Genomic DNA, 20,556 nt, shown 5'->3' on the forward strand with positions numbered 1-20,556 from the left:
AATATATTTTTATGTGACTATCACCTAGAAAAAGAAGTAAAAGTATAGTAGGCCAGTACCATGGATGGAGACCCTGGTACCCTGCTCCAGAGACCAAACACGAAACATTTCATGCCACTCAGGCTTCCAATAGCGAGGCCGTGGTCTCACAACGGGCGATGAAATTCATCCATGCCCATAGCTAGATTCTAACCTGCAGCCTTTGGTTGGAGAGCGAACAGTTTAAATACTTTCGCGAATATGAAAACTAGGCATTTACACAAAACTTTGTAAATATGAAATTTACAAAAAGTTTTGCAACACATAAAAGACTGTACATTTTATAATTATATCATGAAAAGTACAATTACAACTTTTCAAAGAATTACTAAAGCTGTATTTTAAATTTAGTAAATAATGTAAAATGCTTTACAGTAAATATCCTTTAAAACGATTTTTTGTGACCATCTAAACTTTTTTTTTAAAATATTGACGTTGTTGATGTGCACCTGCATACATGCATTATAAATTTAACTACATAATCATAGATGGTGACTTATACATATGATATTACGCTATTTATTTAATAGGACATTGATATGAAATCTATGAATTCATATTATACAATTAATTTAATAAAGTGAAATTACAAACTTACATTACATTTAATGACTTCTCTGCTGCTGAGTACTGGTAGAAAGTTGCTTTATAGAAGAGCTATAGGGTGTGCATTTTAATGCTACACAGACAGCGCTCAAATCATTGCTCAGTCTATTTCTCCCTTTCGATTTGATATTATTTAAGGCAGGAAATAGAGTTTCACAAGAGTATGTAGAAGAGAGAATTGTTAGAAGAGCTTTAGCAAAAATTATAAGAGCATGAAAGTTTTCGGGAAGATTATTCCACACGCTTAGAATTTCACAGTCTGATTTTGTACACGCGGTATCATGCAGACGTTCCCGCTCAAGTTCTTCTAATTCATTTCTAAGAGCAATAAACTTTCTTTTCCAGGTAGGATTACACTGGAAGTCGACTAGTTGCATTTCTAGATCTTATGTCGTTCACGAATTTTGGGGCTGATTTCGTTAAAAAAATTTTCTATTGGGAAATACTGTACTTAAAATTGTTACTTTCTAAATCACGTTGAAATATTTTGAGTTTATTCTCAAAGCTCTTGATCGTGCCAAACATAATATCGACAGATTTTCCGAAACCTTGCTGTTCAGGTGCAATTAAAAATCTGTGAAAAACATCAGCTTACTGAGCCAAGAAGAATCGTTCAACTGAGAAAATTCGTGCTCCATGCCCTTCGTATTTAAATATAATTTAATTTCATTTAAACATTCAACAAACCGTTCAAGTACTTGGCCACGATTATTATTGTGCATTATTATTGTACATTAATAGACCATTGTACACTGATTCAATTTCGCTTAAAAGTGAATTAAATTCTCGTTTGTTTAAAGTCCAGAGCAATAAAATTAGTTACCTTTGTCACAATTCTCATCACATCATCCAAATCCTTTAAGCCTGATTTCGCACACAGCGTCTCCTGATGTATAATACAATGGAAACAAACCAGGGGATGACCAACATATTCTGTAAATTGTTTGATAAAAACGACATTACGGCCAACCATATTAGGCGCGCCATCAGTTGTAATCGAAAATATTTTCGATAAATCTATCTGTTTCTTACGGAACACTTTAACAACACAGTCGCATATGTCTTTACCTGTCGTGCTTTGAGATAAATTTCCTAACTTTATCAATTCCTCGTGCATAGAATTACCGTGAACATACCTTGCAATAATAGCCAATCGAGCTGATGACGTAATATCTGTAGTTTTGTCGAGACAAATGGAAAAACAATGGCATGAGTTCAAGTCTTGTTGTATTTGATTTTCTATACTAGCATTCATTGATATAACTCTGTCTTTAATAGTATTCCTACTTAATGGTAACTCTTTCATGCTCTTTACAATAGCTTCCTTATTATGAAAGTCTTCAAATAAAAATGGTCAACAATAGTATGTGAAATGCTGTAACTTCCGGCTACTAAATTTGAAGGTCCTGAAACAAATTTAATTAAAGTCCCTGATTGTCATTCTGCCAGTTTTAGATGTTGCGATATGCATTCTTTGCGTTCTTCAAAAGTTTTTTCTAGGTTGTGCTTAGTTTCAAAATGTCTTCTTACATTCCAAGTTCTACTCACAGATAGCTCACCACACAATTTACAGAGAACTTTATCGCCTCTATCAATAACACCATATTGTTCAGTCCAGGTATCTTGGAAATTTCTTCCACTTCCTTTCTGTGATAATTTTAGTTTTTTATTAGTGCTAGCTGCCATCGTAAAAAGGTTCAGAAATTAAAAAAAAAAGAGCACAATTATATATAGCGGTAATTAAGCAGTAATAATTAATACGGAATAACAATTACTGGAAATGAATTGTACACCAGCAACTCAAATTACTTAAGTGGCAGACCATGCAAGACTACCACTACTTCTTTCAGCATGGTTGCCAGATTTATTACCGGTACGTTCATAGCAACCTTGTTACACTTTACTCTCTATCATAAATAGCAGCTACTAAATAGCAGCTATTTAGTAGGTTTTGTTGCGACGTCATCGTAAGTTGCTACTATTTGCATTATTTAACAAAATTTACAGAATTTATTGCAACTATAAAAATATTTTCATTATTTGCTCAGATAAATTCAATATTTAATGTTGCGAATTATATTTTCTGTTAAAGTGGTTTTAAATATGTTTAGAACTTGTATTACTCAATCGAGAGACTTGGAATGCATACATGAACGAATTTCACACAGAAGTGAAATGAAAACTTTAAGTTTATAATATATAAAGCACGTATTTATAAGTTTGTATCGTATAATATTGATAATAATTTTTATAAGTTTTTAAGATATCATATGACTATGCAGAAATGATTAAAAAATAAAACGTAAACTTAAAACGCTCGTTGTTTATAGGCTAGTTACAAAATAAAATAGAAATAAGCTCTAATATTGTTCCTGAACGAATGGCTCCTGATTAGAAGGGCTTGACTTGCATCACCACCTCTACAGATCAGAGTTACTTTAGAAGCCGCAGACTTCCACGCAACGGGTGCAACTTTAGGACCTGGGTCGAGCCCACTTCCTTTACTGATCACAACAACGAAAGAACCGTCTTCCGGAGGTGAGGCCTAGTGTTTCCTCAAAGAAGCAGACCACACCACCAACGTGCGGTCATCCCCGGCGACGTCCCCCTTTTTTCGGAGCGATGGTCGTTATCGCCTCTCGGCCTTTTAGCTAAGGTACGTGTATGAGAGCTCCGTGCTATTTCAAAGTGTAGTATCTGTTCTTCACTTCACTTTATATATCTGTATATACGATTTTTATCTACATCTACATCAGCAAAAAATTCTTCAATATTTCCTCCTCCACTTTGATTCTATCAATGAGCCACTTTCCAGTTCTTGTAGGATTTGACGACATGGTTTTTATCTACGCCACCGACAATTAATTTCAAAATGTGTATTATTATATATACCATTCAGGTTATTCTGAAATTAACCTTTCACATTTTCAGGAGTGTGGGCACAAGGAGATTACTGCTATATTAATTCTGTAACACGTGGAATTGTGATGCTTGGACGAAGGTGAGAATTATTTCTTCAATCTTATTCTACAATTATTTAAAATGGCACCAATTCTGGTTATATATATATATACATACATACATATATATATATATATATATATATATATATATATATATATATATATATATATATATATATATATATATATATATATATATATATATATATATATATATATGTTGCACACACGGCAGTGTGAACAGAGCCATTGTTATAATAAATAAACCAGTATTCAACTTACAACTGTTTAGAATTCTAGTAAATGCGGGAAGAAAACTTCTAATTAATTAGAGAAAAAAATCTTCTATTGTGTTCTGTTCACAAAAAGGAGTAGTGGAGACAACTTTAGCCTTACTGTACCTTCTGAGGCAGTTAATCTCCACTCTTAGCCGTCACTGAGAACTGATCGAATATTCTGCATGATTTCATAGTAATCCGGACAGGAGAGTATAACAAACAGGCTAATTTACATATTAAAAATTGCTTTATTAAAAATATTTCATCCTCACCACGAACAAACACCAATAATAAAAGTTTCGTATCAACAGCAATGACAAGTGCAAACGAATATCGGCTTCAGATCGCAGTGCATTTGTTTCGTGTAACGATAATTGAAAAAATATTATTCTTTTCATATTTTCAACAGTGACACTCGTCATAATTCAGCCTTGTATCTATAATAAATAAATAATTATAGGTTTTTTTAACAAAATAAAATAAGACTGACAAAAAATAGTTCACCACGCACACGCACCAATAATAAACATTTCATATCTCACAGAAATAACGTGCGTAAGGATACTAAAAATACACTACTGTTTGGGCAGTGTCGGAATGACGTAACGTGCAATGATAAGCGCAAACGAATACCGGCGTTAGATCGCAGTGCATCTGTTTCGTAATCTAAAGCGTTAATCGAACAATTCCAATTATTAACTATTCAATCAATGTCAAAACATAAGCTTTAACCTTTAACATGTTGTACTGCATTTATATAATGTTGTAAGCATTGCTATTATTTATAAACACAGACAAAATTTAAAATTTTCATTTTTTCCTTGGGGGATACTGCAGTGTCGCAGTACGGGCCGCCACTGAAACAGGCGATTCCATCTTGTGGTCCCTAATACTAACACTATATAGAAGCGTTGATTCAAAGTTCAGAACGAATTCCTAACTGTATTACTTCATAATGGGTGGTATATATACGGTATACGATCCCGTTCCAACCACGTGGTTCGAATTGTTTGCATGAAAAGTTTAAATTCAAATAGTTTGAACTATGGTGACAAAATCCTCAGTTAAATATCATTCGTCTGATTAAACTTTTTTTCCTTATTGAAAATTAAAATGTTTTAATTTTTGTTTTTCTGTATGCATAGGATTCGTATAGCTAAGCATTTATTTAATAATTATTAAAACTGTTTCATATGCCTGTAACTTATTATAACGCAAATGTTAAAAAATAAATATATGTATAATTATTCGTGTTTAAACGCAATATTATTAAAACTTCTCCCAAATTATATTGTTTGAGAGGAGAAGGTTACTAAAATTTTAAAAAGGGATATGTGGCTAGTGAAAGTTTGGGAACCAATGCCCTTGCGTGTTAAACATGTTGCCGAAGGCATTTTTATTATCGTTATTTATTTTGCTATGTCAGTCCCTCAGATGGATAAATCCAGATATAAACAAATAAATGCAGGGTGTCCCTATGAGACACCCTGCATTTATTTGTTCCGAAATATTTCAATAATTCATAAAAAAAAATAGAAAAATTGGTATATTAGAGTGCGGTTTGCACGAAAGTGAATCGCGAGAAGGGGGATTTTTTCTGGCGGGGAGAAATATTTTAATTCAAATTTTCACCGATAGTAGAGAGCGCTGTACTACTTGCACCGATAGAGAGTGCTGTATCATTTGCAAATACGTGGAAATTAGAGTTCTGTAAAACGCAGGGTGTATGCTGGCAGGTCGTAATGAATTCCAGGTCATTGGAGCGAACAGAATTGTTTTTGTGAAAAGAAAAATTTGTTGCTGTGATGCTTACGCACCATGAAGGATGCGGAATAACACGTTTTCGCTATGCCCGGGATTCTTGCAGCTTCCCGTGCACTGCTTACACCGCTTGTTGGTTGTGCCAATAGGGTATTCATTTGTCACAACGCTGGTATGGGCTTCGGATAACACTAGTCTGCTAGTGCAAGAGTGATCTGACAAATTTCCAGTTTTCTCGAAACGTTGTTCTAGAGACTGTAATCTGTCAGGAGTGATACGACCTTGACCTTTCTTCATTCTTCTCTGCGTTCGAAACTTTCGTAAAACTTCCGCTACTCATTCCCCACTTACGTAAAACAACTTCACTGACAGTGCCTTATCCGGCAGTGTAAGCATCACAGCAACATATTTTTCTTTTTACAAGAACAATTTGTTCGCTCCCAATGACTGGGAATTCGCACGAATTCGTTACGAGCTGTCAGCGGTACACCCCACGTTTTATACAACTCTCATTTGCACGCATTTGCAAACGAGGCGTGGACTACAGCGCCCTCTATCGGCGAAAATTCGAACTAGATTATTGTATTCCCCCCCCCCCTCCCATCTCCCTCTTTGCGATACGCTTTTCGTGCAAACTGCACTCTAATATACCAATTTTAATTTTTCTAATTTTTATGAATTCTTGAAATATTTCGGGACTTATGGGACATTCTGTATATAACAAATAGTGATAAATAGCAAAGTAACAATCAATATTTATGAATTTTCCTTTACCTTATTGTCATCCGAATCGGTTTGATCCGGATTTTATTTATTTTTATTTAATTTTATTTGTATTTTTTGAATTTTCATTTCATTTTATTTGTTTTGTTTAATTTTCATTTAATTTTATTTTATCCATAATTAACACATAACAGATATTTGGATTCTAAGACCATGGGTTTAATACATATATGTACAATTTCGTCGACTAGTTTCGCTAGCAAAACTGACTAGTTTTGTCAAGACTAAACGGTGAAAAAAAAACGAATTATGTTATATTATATTATATTTATTCATTTACTTATTTTTTTTTTTTTGCAGTGACAATGTCCTGAATCCATCAGGAATGAGAATTGGTACAGATGAAATTTACAGTGTCAGTGAGTATTTTCAAAATATTTAATCTAGACTAAACAGTTTACACACAATGAATATTTTCATTTAATTATATAATTATACTCTGAGAATGCATCGTTCTGTGAAATTCTCAGAGAAAATAAATACTTTAATCTCACTACTGCTAATAATAATGTGGATTTATTGGTGTGTAATGGCTTAAGTGCTGCAAGGAACTCATGTTGGAGATTTAATGGAGTGAAACAGCACTGAGAAAGGATTTAAAACAATATTTAATTCTTCCAATATTTCGTCTGAGTCACAGAGACATCTTCAGACAGTACAAAATGAGACAGTGACACAGACAAAGGTAACACAAAACTAAGAAAAACACGTGGACGGAAGACTGGAATCCTAGCCAGGCGAGAGGTCCTCTTTGGGAAACCTGTTGGTGGACATGGACAAGGATGAAACTGGGACCACGAAGCATTAGTTTTTCCATATTTTGGGAAGTGTTTTGTAACCATATTTATTCAGCTAGGCTAATTTTTGAGAGCAATTGAAGAATCAAAAACCAGTCTTTCTCTTCTATTTGCTATAATGGAGTATGGTAGTCGTTTTCCAATTGATTCTATGAGTTGTACCCAAAGCATGGTCTACAATTTAATACGATTTACTTACCTTACTGACCTTTCATAGTTTCGGCTTTGAAATAATGATGGATATAATATCCACTTTTCTTATGTAATTTTGCATCTCCGAACTGAAGCCTTTTGGCTCTTTATTTTAATAAATACTTTTGCTTATTAACCAGATTTCGTTACGAAAAATACATTTCTTTGGCATTTCAAGTTGCTTAGTTCTGAATGAGAGATTTTGCTCTCTTAAGGTTTCTTCGTGGTCTCTGAAGGGAACCAACCAGTTCGAAACAGCTCTCAGGTCAGTGAAACCTTATCCAAATGGACTAATAAAAGGTGAATATATAGACGATTGGGCGGCGCCTATGTCTTTTAAGTAGTCCACACTAAGGCAACTCGTGAATGCAGGCAAGAGTATTCCCGTAAGCTCTCCGGTCAACTTACCTTACGTAACTTTCAGAGTTTCCACATTCGGCTTTGAAATAATGCTGGATCTAATATCCACTTTACTTATATAACTTTATAAAGGCGTTTGAGTTGAAGATGAGTTAGCTGATTTCCTATAGAAGTGTGAGGGTCTTCCCACGTGGCGAAAGAAGCAAACCATCAGAACACGCAATGAACAGATATTTATTAGTTGCTTCAGCCATAATTCTTTTACATTGAAGACAATCACAAACTATACAAGTTCGTTTCTGTGTTGTTTTTATCTAGAAAATAAACAAGTAAATACTTGGCTGTCTCATGGAAAAATTTGACCGCATGATCACATAATAACGTCTGAGATTTGTGAAATATGTTTCGATTTTATAAATATTCAGTTTCAGGAAGACTGTCTCAGTTTGAACTTTTAAAAAAAAATAGTTGGTAACAGATAACATCTTGATAAGGCTTTCTTTGCGAAAATTTGCGTAAAAGGAAGAAAGTATCGAACCTACAATAAAAAGTTCATTATTTTGTGTATTCAGAATAGTGAATGACTGCTGGAAATCAGCCTCGAAATTTTTGGACATTAATTCCACGATGTTTTAGAAACACTTTACAGATATCTCATCCAAGCGGACATGATGAATTCTTATAGTTCCGTCATGTGTCCTGGGAGTGGATTCCTCTCGCGAACGTTTCATTCCAACCCATTCCAAAGATGCTGATGAAATTGAGATCGAGTAGCTGAGAGAGACAACCCATAAAGACAGGGTCCATTACCTTACAATCATTACAGTAGTGTCATTATTTACCATCCAGTTCTTCCTCTACTAATGTCAAAGGACCTCGGAAATATCAGAAAGCATCCTCAAAGCCATTAATCCACACACCACCACCACCACCACCAGTCATAGTTTTAATTAAGAATGCTGGGTCCATTGCTTTTCTTGTTATTATTTCCCAACCTCTGACCTTCCATCTACATGAAATAACAAAAAGCGGATTTCATCATTCCGTGAGCACTTTTTAATGTTCACTCTTCCATCTTAGACATAACTACTACTACTACTACTACTACTTATTCTTTTTCTTCTTTATTTATTTTTATTTCCATGTGTAATACTCTAAGTGATCTTTGTAGCCCCATTCTATACAGTGTTCTTTGCATGATGCGTTCAGATGGACCCATAGCAGTATCACATAGTTCATTTGATAAATTGTACCATGATTATTGCACTCGATAATCGTTCATCTGTTACAACGATCAGCTCTTTTCAGCTACTTTTCCTCATTATTTCAATGCTTTATGTTTACTATCATGATGGAGTGATAAAAAGTTCAGTACATGCATGTGTCAATGTAAACAGAACAATAATTTCTGAAATAAATTTATTGCCCTATCTCGCCCATACTTTCATCAGTCATTCATTTATCACACACTAATTGATAGTGTTTTTAGGCAGCAATCTACCTTCTATTTATGTACGTATATTATTCATATATTTAATACTTTGACTAAAGTATTAATATATTAAAGTAGATATTAAAATAACATATACGTTGGTTTGAAGTATTTTATATCCTTTTTCTACAGACTTCTACTTCCAGCAAGATAAATGAATGTTCAGTCATCCTGCTGAAACCAACTTTCTTTCAAGAACGCATGGAAACTGCTAAGTTGAAATATATCAGAACATTTACAAATCTTTTGAAGTATATCAGTCCTGTTATTAATTTTTGTAAGAGAGTATACAACACAGTTACATGAAAATATCGTTTACTTATTAGATCGCATAATCTACAGATTCGATTATATTTGCCGACTAGAGGAATTTTTTTATTCCTTTCTTCAGCCATTTCTCGAGTTTGTAGAGCTTTGGCACAGGCATATAAGAATTTTCTCTCAGAGACTCTTGGTTTTTTAACCTCGCAACCCAACAAAATCGACCATAACCCACATTATTACAGACGATTGCATGAGTTCTAAAACGGCAGCAGTTGTCTCTCTCTCTCTCTCTCTTGATAAGCTTTCATTTATTGATATCTTAAGCTCAGTGTCATGACGGTTGAAACCACATTGCTGTTGACATCCTGACAAGGCTGTGCAGCACTTTCTCTGTTTAATATTACTGATGATAATAATCATCATCATCAGCATTTATGTTTATAATCAGTAATATTATGCTGTCACACTGGAAGTATCATGAAAGCTTCACATGATATAATATACTTCTTCTTCAACACATCTTGACTTAGATCGGATTGATTCGCCTGATTTAGGGTTATGATGAATTAAGGCACCACGGAGTTCACTCCTTTAGATCAGTATGTTCTCAGGGATAGTTTGACTGTTCTGAGTAATGATAAACCTGAGTTTCCAAGAGCAACCCCCCCCCACTGCCGTATGTGAGATCTGCTAACTCACCATATCATTGCACGGCAGACGGGATTCGAACCCGGGTCTTTCCAATTAAAGGACTCGTCTCTGTCAACTGAGTTATAGAGGCTCTATAATGCAAGATACCATTGTCATATTTCATATTATTTGATTAAGGCAATATTTCCCAACGTTTTTTGGATCATGCCCCACCTCAATGCCTCAAAGATTTTGATGCCTCCCCCCTCGCCGACAATGGTGAGTGTTTTGGTATATTAGTGATGAGGTGACGAATGCAACATCATTTTCTAATTGTCCCCCAAAATATTCAAATTTCCCCCCTGTGGGGCGTACGCCTAACGTTGAGAAACACTGGATTAAGGTAATTTAACACTTCATCAGCTGACAGAATTGTAAGCTGACAGAAAAAGATAATCGGATTGAATCTATAGGAAACGACCCTGGAATGGAAAAGGGAAAACGAAAATGGAAACGACAAAATATAATACACATAGCAAACTGGAATGTAAGAGGAATAGCATATAAAGAAATAGAATTAGATCAGTTATTAAATGAAAGAAATTTTAAAATAGCAGTAATCACTGAAACAAAAAAGAAATTAAAAGGAACTATGAGAACTGAAAATTTTAATGTGATATACAGTGGAGTCGACAGAGACCAAAGAGCACAAGCAGGAGTCATGATTTGGATTCATAACTCCCTTTCAAAACAGTTAAAACATTATAAATTATGGAATGAAATAATAATAGAAGCTAGAATAAAAATAGATAGAGGCTATTTAACAATAATTGGTTTATATGCCCCAGAAGAAGGAAGAGAACAGGATAATATTGATTTTTATAATCCAGCTACAAAACATATATAATAAAATAAATAAAAATGATTACATAATTTTAGCAGGAGACTTAAATGCAAAAATTGAAAACACGAAAATTAATAATAATATAGGAATACATGGAGAACACACTCTAAACAGAAATGGTAAAAAATTGATTGACTTTGTAGTTTATAATAACCTAAAAATAATGAATTCCCTCTATAAACATAAAGACATACATAAATATACTTGGGCAGCAAGAGGATGGAAATCAATATTAGATTACTTCATATTAAATGAAAAGACATCAAAATTTTCACTAGATGTTAGAGTTCACAGAGGATATGAAATAAGCAGTTACCACTTCCTTGTTAAAATAAAATTAAGATTACCACCTAAATGGCTACAAGTAACAAGAACAGAGAGAAAAATTGAAACATTTGTTTATAAAACTAGACTATTGAATGACACAAATGTACAATGGCTATATGAACAAAGAATTAACCAATATCTAGATAAAATAAAACAAAATGAAGAAATAGAAATAGAATGGCTTAGTATAAAAACGATACTAAATGCAGCAGCAAATGAAAGCTTAGGAAAGACCAAAAAATTCAATAAAAGAAAAAAACTGAAGATCTGGGATGATACAATCAAAGAAATAATCAAAAAGAAAAAAGAAGCCTATCACAAATGGTTAAGCAGTAAAAGATTAGAAGATGAAATAGAATATAAAAGAATAAGAGCCATAGCTAAAAGAGAAGTCAGAAAAAGACATAGAGAATCACGGAATAAATTTGTTTCTAATTTAGAACATGATTTATATAAAATAAGACCCAATGTATTTAAGATTTTGAAACACCTAAATGTAGATACCAAAGAAAACATAAAATTAAACACTGAATTGAAATTAGAAGAATTTCTAAATTACTACACAGAACTGTGGACAGACAAATATTTTAAAAAAGACAACTGGCAAACAATTAACGAAAATGAAAAGGAAATAACTGAAGAAGAATTAGAAATCAGCCTGAAAGAAACAAGAAACGGAAAATCACCTGGAGAAGATAAGCTAGGTTCAGAACTGTATAAATACGCAGGAAAAAGATTCAAAGGAAGACTCTTATTATTTTTAAATAAAATTTACTCAACTGGTATCCCCCCAATAGAATGGATAAAAGCAATTGTGATTCCTATCTTTAAGAAAGGTAATAGAGATGACCCTAAAAACTATAGAGGTATCAGTATACTAAATTCATGTTACAAAATATATAGCAGAATCTTAAATAACAAACCAATGAAATATTCCGAAAACTTTATTCTAGAGGTACAAAATGGATTTAGAAAAGGACGATCATGTATAGACCCAGCCTTCTGCCTAAAATTAATAATAGAGAAAAGAAGAGAATATAATTTAGAAACACATATTGCATTTATTGACTTTGAAAAAGCATTTGACAAAGTTAAAAGAAACATATTATTTAACATATTAAAAGAAAGACAAATACCAAATAATATCCTAAAAGCTGTGACAAGTATATATGAAAATAATCAAATACAAATAAGATTAAATCACGAGCTATCATATACAAGAGAGATAAACTAAGGGGTCCGACAGGGATGTCCCCTCTCAGCAACTCTTTTTAATATCTACTTAAATGAAATAATAATAAAATGGAATAAAAATTTACATCAAGGAATTAAACTTTCTCCTACAGTAAGCTTAAACACTCTCCTCTTTGCCGACGACCAAATAATAATTACAAATTCTGAAGATAACTTACAGAAAGCTATTTTAAATCTAAATGAGAAGATATCCAAAGATTATGGTATGATAATATCAACGGAAAAATCAAAAACTATGGCCTTTAAAGGACAAGATCCAGCAAGAACTAAAATAGTATTAGATAACAGGTGAATTCATTTAACTACCTAGGATGTATGATCACTTATGAAAATGAAAAAGATATAAACATAAAAATTGCAAAATATTTAAAAATAACAAGAGTAATTAACTCTATATTTAAACCAAACCTAGTTCAAAAACAAACTAGGCTAAAAGTATACAATACATTAGCCTTACTGGTCTTAATGTATGGAAGCGAAATCTGGACAATAAAACAAAAAGACAAACAAAGATTAACAACAGCAGAAATGAAGTTTATGAGAAAAGCAAAGTATACCCTATTTGATCACAAAAGAAACGAAGATATTATGAAAGAATTAAACCAAGAACCAGTAATTGAAAAAATTAAAAAATATAAACATAAATGGATGGAACACGTTCAAAGAATGAAAACAGAAAGATTACCAAAACATGCCTTAAAGTACAAGCCATTAAGAAAAAGAAAACCAGGACGTCCTCTTAAAGGATTCAAAGATGACTTCTAAGGCCAGAACAGGCCATACTAGACCTAAATCCTTGATACGTATGATGATGATGATGATTATGTGACGAATGCAAAATCATTTTCTAATTGCCCCCCAAAATATTCAAATTTCCCCCCTGTGGGGCGTACGCCCAACATTGAGAAACACTGGATTAAGGTAATTTAACACTTAAAAGTTACGAAATAATCCAAAACTTAACATATTCGTTATGTAAAACATACGATGTAGCCAGACATATCATCCTGATTGTAGCAATGCGTGTACTGCAGCAATAAATTGCTGATATCATATACCGATTTCAAAAGTATTTCATTGCAACTAACTTTTGACGAGCGCCTTCTGTATCCTCGGTGATTTTACTACTAATAATAATAGTGCTAATAATAAATTTTTTTAAACATTACTCATATTTTTCTGATTCACTTTTTTAACAATTCTGATAATTTGTAAATGTATTTTTTTTAAGTTGAGAACTTTCCTGAAGTGCAAGACAGTATTTGCGTTTCTCAGTTCAACAAAAATTATGATGAACGTATAGTTCTTTTCTTGAAAATGGTGGCAGGTCAAAGATTTTCGGAAGATCTGGTGGACAGAATTAAAAATGAAATAACCAAAATTAGTGAATATTGTGTTCCTGATATTATCCTGGAGGCTGCTGATATTCCAGTAAGTAATTATTAATAACATTAATAATAATATTCTATAATAGCAAAGCTTAAAAACAGTGTAAACAACCTTTTTGATATATAATACAGCGTCTCTGCAGAGCAATTAAAATAAACATGGTATATTGCGCTCTTCAGTTGGAGAATATCTGAGTTCATTGTTAGTTCTGACGAGAGGAATCTACATGAGGAATCTACGTGTGTTGATGGTGGTTTGTGCATATAGATGAAGGATCAGTGTAAAGATGGTTAGTTGAAAAGAAGAAGAAGAAGAAGAGTGCCCATCCTCGATAACACTTTGGAGGTTCGCCTAAAAAAAAAATTAAAAAAAATCAGCTAACGCCTTTTTATTCCCGTATACGGGAGTAGGCGAGGCCATTTAGCCCTATCTAACTTTTGGAGACTGAGTGGGCAGTTCAATCTCCACTGGTACCCAATCAGAGACAGATGGCCCAAGGCTATCACTAATTAAGCGGTACGCAGTGAAGAGAGAGACGGCTCAAATGTGCCGCCATCTCGTGGTCCCTAACCCTAACACAATATATTTAATGTCTGAAATAATGTGGGTTCTACGGTCGATTTTCTTGAGTTTACAGGACGAAAAACCCGAGTTTCCGGGAGGAAAAACCTGCTTGCCCGTGCCAGAGATCGACTAACTCGGGAACCGGTCGAAAAAAGGCTTAGAAAAATTTCCTCTAGTCGCCGACTAGACTCGAAACCAAGTCTTCCTTCGTGCGGCCAAGCGCGGAGGTGTGCAAACGTCACATCCACCGAGCTACACAGGCTAATAATAGAAATAATAATAAAAGACATACTCCTCTACTCATTTCAGATTTAATGGAATATCCAAATTGAAGTGACATTGTTGAGAATTGGAAGTGTAACAATCTAACTGGTAGTCATTTCTTGCTTCTAAACTTTTAATAACTGTGCCATGTTATGAAAGAACTATGAAAAGCAGAAAAAAAAAAGCAAAAGTTATTAGACCTCAAAGGCTTCGTTTTGGCAAAGATCTTTATTCCTGTAAAGTATATATACGTTCATTTTTATTTTATAGCCTTATTATATTTTCCTGAGAGTTATGAGAATATAATCTTCTTCACCTTGGGAGCTGCCCTTGGTTTTGCTGGAATGGAATCAATTTCTATCTAAGCGCCCCTGTAACGACCCGGGCGTATGTGGTTCTTTCACGATAATAAAAATTTAAATTATTTGAAATTTCTTAAATAAATTTTGACAGAACAGCCACACGTTGGTTCGCTAAATGTAACGAACCGGGGGTGTTGACAAGGCAGGATAATCGTTAAAAACCCGAATATTCAAAACATTCTTAAAAGTTAATGCAAATTTTGACAAAACAAATTCACTTTAATCGTTGAATATAATGATACAGGGATTATATTCGGGCCTTCTCACCGACCCAAATCGCTAACAAAATTAAAATGAATATTAAGTAAAGTTAAAATTTATTTGAACTAAAGTTTAAAAAATTCTTTCATTTTACAAGTTAGTAAATTCTTAGTAATTTGTAAAAATTTTTTAATAATTTTTATAAGTGGAACTCTCTTTTAGGAAAATAAAAGAAACTCAAGATAGATGGGAAAATAAGAAAAGAATTCAGAAATAATTAGAACATTTAATATAAGTATTAAAAAAAACATCTTTACAGAATAACATAAATAATTAAATTACATAAATATACTTAAAGTTTTTTAAATTAAAATTTCAGGGTTTTTGATTTCATATTCACAAAATTAGAAATAATGGTCTTAATGTCTAATTCCGCACATATATCATTTTCAATAGCTATTAACTCCAAACTAACAAGCCTTTTATGTGACATACTTGCTCTTAAGTAGGTTTTAATCAATTTCAACTTGGAAAAGGAACGTTCACCGCTCGCTGAAGCTCGTAGTCAAATTGTCGTGTCTTCTTTCGTCGTGGAACTTCCGTACCATTTTAAATTCTTGTTCTCCATCCACCTCTTCACTCAGTTCTTTTGCCGTTTTTAGAACTTCTTTAAAATTTGTATCTGATCGATACTCTTGTAAGAATATTTTTAAGTTTTCGACAGATTGTAAAGCAAATGTAATGTTCATATTTTTGTCTTGAAGCATTTTACTCACAGGTTTATTCTGTTAAGTAAATCATGCCAAGTTATACGAGAGCAAATAAATTTTTAGTCCTTTATTTTAACACATAATGCTTGTGCTTCATACTGAGTTTCTTTATTAAAATTTTCATTATTTAAAATTTCAAAAAGTGCATCGTAAATTTCTAGTAACTGATATCGTAGAGGGCGGATTGCATTAATTTTACTTTCCCATCGCGTTTTTGATGTCTGTTTCGATGTTAAATTTTTTACAAACTTTAAAAGGATTGCGCAATGTTTGTAAGAGAATGAAAAGAAATTGTATATTTCTTGAATAATTGCAAAGGGACTAATTGTAACTGCATTCACTTTGGCTGCATCGTTAATGATTAAATTTAGAGTATGAGCAGCAAATGGCACGTAAAAAGCTCGAGGATTTTTGTTCAAAAGGAAATTTTGGAGCCTATATTTTTTTCCCGTTCATATTTGCCGCATTGTCATATCCTTGACCTCGCATGTCTTCAATGGGGATGTTCCATTTTTCCAGTTGTTCTATTATTGTTGCACATAAACCACGTCCTGTGGAATCTGATATATCTACAAAACCTAAAAGGTTTTTCCTGATCTTGACAATTCCATTGTCACAGAAAACAAAGCGAATAATAATGGTCATTTGTTCTGTTTTACTTGCATCACGTGTGCAGTCTAAAATTATGGAATAATATTTAGATTTTCGAATTGATAATAAAACTGTATCCCTGATTGCGTTACTGTTTCCAATATTTCCTTTTGTCTGTCTCTACTCAAATAGTGTTCTCTATTGTTTCGATGTAGGGCCCTTTCAACATGATTTTTCCATAACGGGATCAAACTTCCCAAACAGTTCAACTAATTTTAAAAAATTGCCGTTATTCCTTTCATATAATTTATCAGATGATCCGCGAAAAGCTAAAGTTTGGCTACCAAGGAATTTTATAATTTCAATCAAGAAACATTGGATGAGTGGTTCTAAAACACTCGTCCAATGTTTCTTTTCCATTTCATACATGCTTTGAGTCTGGTAATCAATAGTAGTTTTGGTTATTAAATTTTTATCAAGTTCCTTCCATTTTAAGAAATTTTTCATGTGAGTTAAACTAGTCTCATGTCTATGCAAAGTTTTACTTAAATTTCTCCAATCGTTATAACCTTCTACAAGACTACTTGATTCAGTAGGTGCAAAACGTTTGCAACAAAAGCAAAAAACAGAATTTAAAGTTTCGGAATAAATGAGCCATGTTCTTGGCACGAGCTCCCCGTTTTCCATTTTTCTATTACAATACGTGTCGCCAAATTTACGACCTATGTATCTCTGGGATATATTATATTTTTCTTTTGAACAGGCCCCATTTCAATTAAAACAACTCGTAATTTTTTATCATTCCCCATTTACCTGGATCTTCTAAATTTACAGAGACTAACAATGTGTTAGTTTCGTGGTCAACTACAACTAAATTTCTCCTAACTATTTTTCACTTAAATCATGCGTCTTGTTATCTTGTTCAGTTGCAATAGTACTTTCATGAAAACTGGATGATGCGCACGGTTCTTCAACTCTGATTTCTGATGTATCGAGTTGGTTACAATCTGCATCAGAATATTTTAATATTTTAACAAATTTATTAAGAGCCCCAGTTTGTTTCTTAACAACTGCTTCTATCGCAGCATGACGCTTACGATTTTGTGCACCGGATAACTTTTTTTTTTAATTTTTGATTCCATTTCTATTTTATACCCACAAGAAATTATTACACAACACGACACAGAGACGAAATAATAGTCCGCACACTGAGATGCGTACCATATGACTGGCTAACTAGCAACAAATGTTTTGTACGAAAATTCGTTTCTTCGCATAAAAACCGTTCACCGTTTCACTTTAGATAGACTGCAGTAGACACAACATTCTGCAGGCAAGTTTAGCCTGCTCTCGCTGCAAAATTGAAAACAGCCGGCTAATCAAAGAGGCGACAATATACAATTTTTTTAAATTTTTATTCGGTGTATCCGGCCTTATTTATTTTAATATTGATCATTCTAAGATTTTTTTGTTTTTATGATAAAATTTTTTTTCCTAAAAATGTACTTATTAACCATTCCCCGGCAGAGGCGCCTGTATGCCCGCGTCTGCCGGCCCTGAATATATGTACCCTTGGTCTGTGTTCATGTCTTTTACGTTGTGCAAACCAAAGGCAGCTCCAATGCGGAAGGCTATATTCTCATTTGCTCTCAGGAGAATATAATCTGGCTATAAAATAAAAATTAGTATGTATTGTTCTTTATAAAGTAAAAGTGTTGACAAAAATGTAGAAGGAACATGAAAAAAGTTAATCCGTCGTATAAATTTATGACGGATTCTTTGTTTCCTAAATAAATGAATAAAATTGCGAGTACTCTTTATTTCCGAATAAGATACGAAAACATCCTACCTACCGATTTTGTAAATAAACATTCAGGCAGTTTCCACCTTTAGTTACAAATAATAGTTGGGTTCAGAACTGTCGACAATTTCGAGAGATCGGGGAGAAAAAGTATGGCAAAACTCCGCCATTTTGTGTTCCTAAACTAAAACTGGTATTATTATCTGAAATAGTGTGAATTCTAGTCGAATTTTTCGAACTGCTAAATTTAAAATCTGAGCTTGACGAGAAAAAATCTACTTAACCTACACCCAGAATGACTAACTTGTTTTCTTTGTTCCTAATTTTACATTTTGGCCATAGTTTAAACTTATTTTTTTAATATTCAGATTCCTTTATCGTTCTTACTTCGTTTAGTCTCAAGAATTTTTAATTCGAGTCATTATCCTTAATGGAGACTCTGTACACTTAAACTTTACTTTAAGTTTATTCAAACTGTTTTTACGTTTTGCTAATTTCAAGCAGTTTTAAAAAAGGAACATTATGAACATATGAGTTTAGGGAGTTTTTTACTTATTCATTTTTTTCAATTATTAAAACTTTAAAATAAATAAAACAATATTGGAAGAATTGGTCTCTTAATGATATTTTATGGGTGACTTTTCAAAATAAAATTCTTACTGTACTGAATTATCTTTTTACAGTACACAGCAACTGGCAAGAAAGTAGAACGTGCTGTCAAAAAAGCCATAGCTGGAGAAAAAGGGATTAACAGAGCTGCAATAATTAATCCTGGTGCTGTCGATCTCTTCTACGACATTCCAGTTCTTCGAGATTTTTGAATAGTTCCGATGTCCGCTAAGCTGAAGTAAAATCGTCTAAAATCAGACATTTTTTTTTTAGTTTTCCACACGAAGCGAAATAAAGTATATATAAAATGCAGCATTGAAACATTTTTTCTAAATTGTAACAGTAAGTTACTAATTCCAGAAAAGAGATGACTCACACATACCTCTTTAACACGTTCATTGCCAATCACGCGATATCGCGCGATGCGAGTTCTCACCAAACGGCCGATCACGCGTTATCGCGTGGACGTCGCTAACTAAATAAAAAAATAAATAAAATTTGGCCACCACACGAAATTCCAATTTTCAGCTTGGCAATGAAAGTGTTAACTATATCAAAGTTGCTTTCCACTCGGCAAGAATAAATAACTGTGCCAAAAACTGTTTTCGAAGTTAGCCAATTAGAAAATTTTCGCATTATCATCAAATTCCGGATATGTACTCGTATAGAGTACATAGCATACTATGATAGTATAATATAATATCAGTTTACATTCTTACTAGGCTTCTATTGATGATTTGCTTTCCCATTTAATCTCTTATCTCTGAGGACTCTAGTACAGGTGTATTCCTGTTATTCGACACGATATATTCCATACTATTTTCATATACCGAATTTGCCTTTTAATTTTTCATGATGCATTTTAATCTAGATGCATGTGATGGTTTAGCAGCGTTTGTAAGCATTTACTGAATCGTTCGTAAGTGACATAAATGAAATATTTATTTATGGAAAAATTATTTTCCATTCTTGGCAATAAGATTGTCACATTAACGGAAATTAAAATCAAAAAGGAAATTAAATACCGAGAATGACAAGTTCAATGTTAAGATACGACTAGTTTCGTTGAATACATCAACTTATTCGGGTATCACTGGCAAAGAATTAAATAAAAAAATAACAGAGACATGATAAAATACATTAACAGATCTAGAAATAAAACACACAAGTGCATTTACATTTAAAAGAGAGGAATGCGTGCTTGAGTTCCAACTGATGTTGACTACGTGCGAGAGCTGGCGTGAGTGTGCCAGTATTGGATAGTGGCAACGTGTGCGTCAGAGATATTATAGCTAAGGCTATTGTTAATATGAGATGAATCAAGCGATATTTCTCTAGATTCAATTATTTTTCTT

General features: G+C 33.2%; 1 protein-coding gene across 1 annotated transcript in view; it reads left to right on the plus strand.

Moving 5' to 3' along the window:
- The window catches only part of LOC150110038 (acetoacetyl-CoA synthetase-like), a 66,448-nt gene extending 46,935 nt beyond the window's left edge, over positions 1 to 19,513 (plus strand). Inside the window, exons 15-18 of the mRNA XM_090390868.1 lie at positions 3,577 to 3,646; positions 6,731 to 6,789; positions 13,882 to 14,081; positions 19,276 to 19,513. Of these exons, the coding sequence (XP_090246994.1) occupies positions 3,577 to 3,646; positions 6,731 to 6,789; positions 13,882 to 14,081; positions 19,276 to 19,413 (467 nt within the window). The 3' untranslated portion in view covers positions 19,414 to 19,513. The remainder of the gene's footprint in view (positions 1 to 3,576; positions 3,647 to 6,730; positions 6,790 to 13,881; positions 14,082 to 19,275) is intronic.
- Positions 19,514 to 20,556: the final 1,043 nt, after the last annotated feature.

Source organism: Typopeltis vanoorti, chromosome 1 (genome assembly GCF_054136105.1).
Source record: "Typopeltis vanoorti isolate ZY-2024b chromosome 1, IOZ_Tvanoo_1.0, whole genome shotgun sequence".
NCBI classification, from domain to species: Eukaryota; Metazoa; Arthropoda; class Arachnida; order Uropygi; family Thelyphonidae; genus Typopeltis; species Typopeltis vanoorti.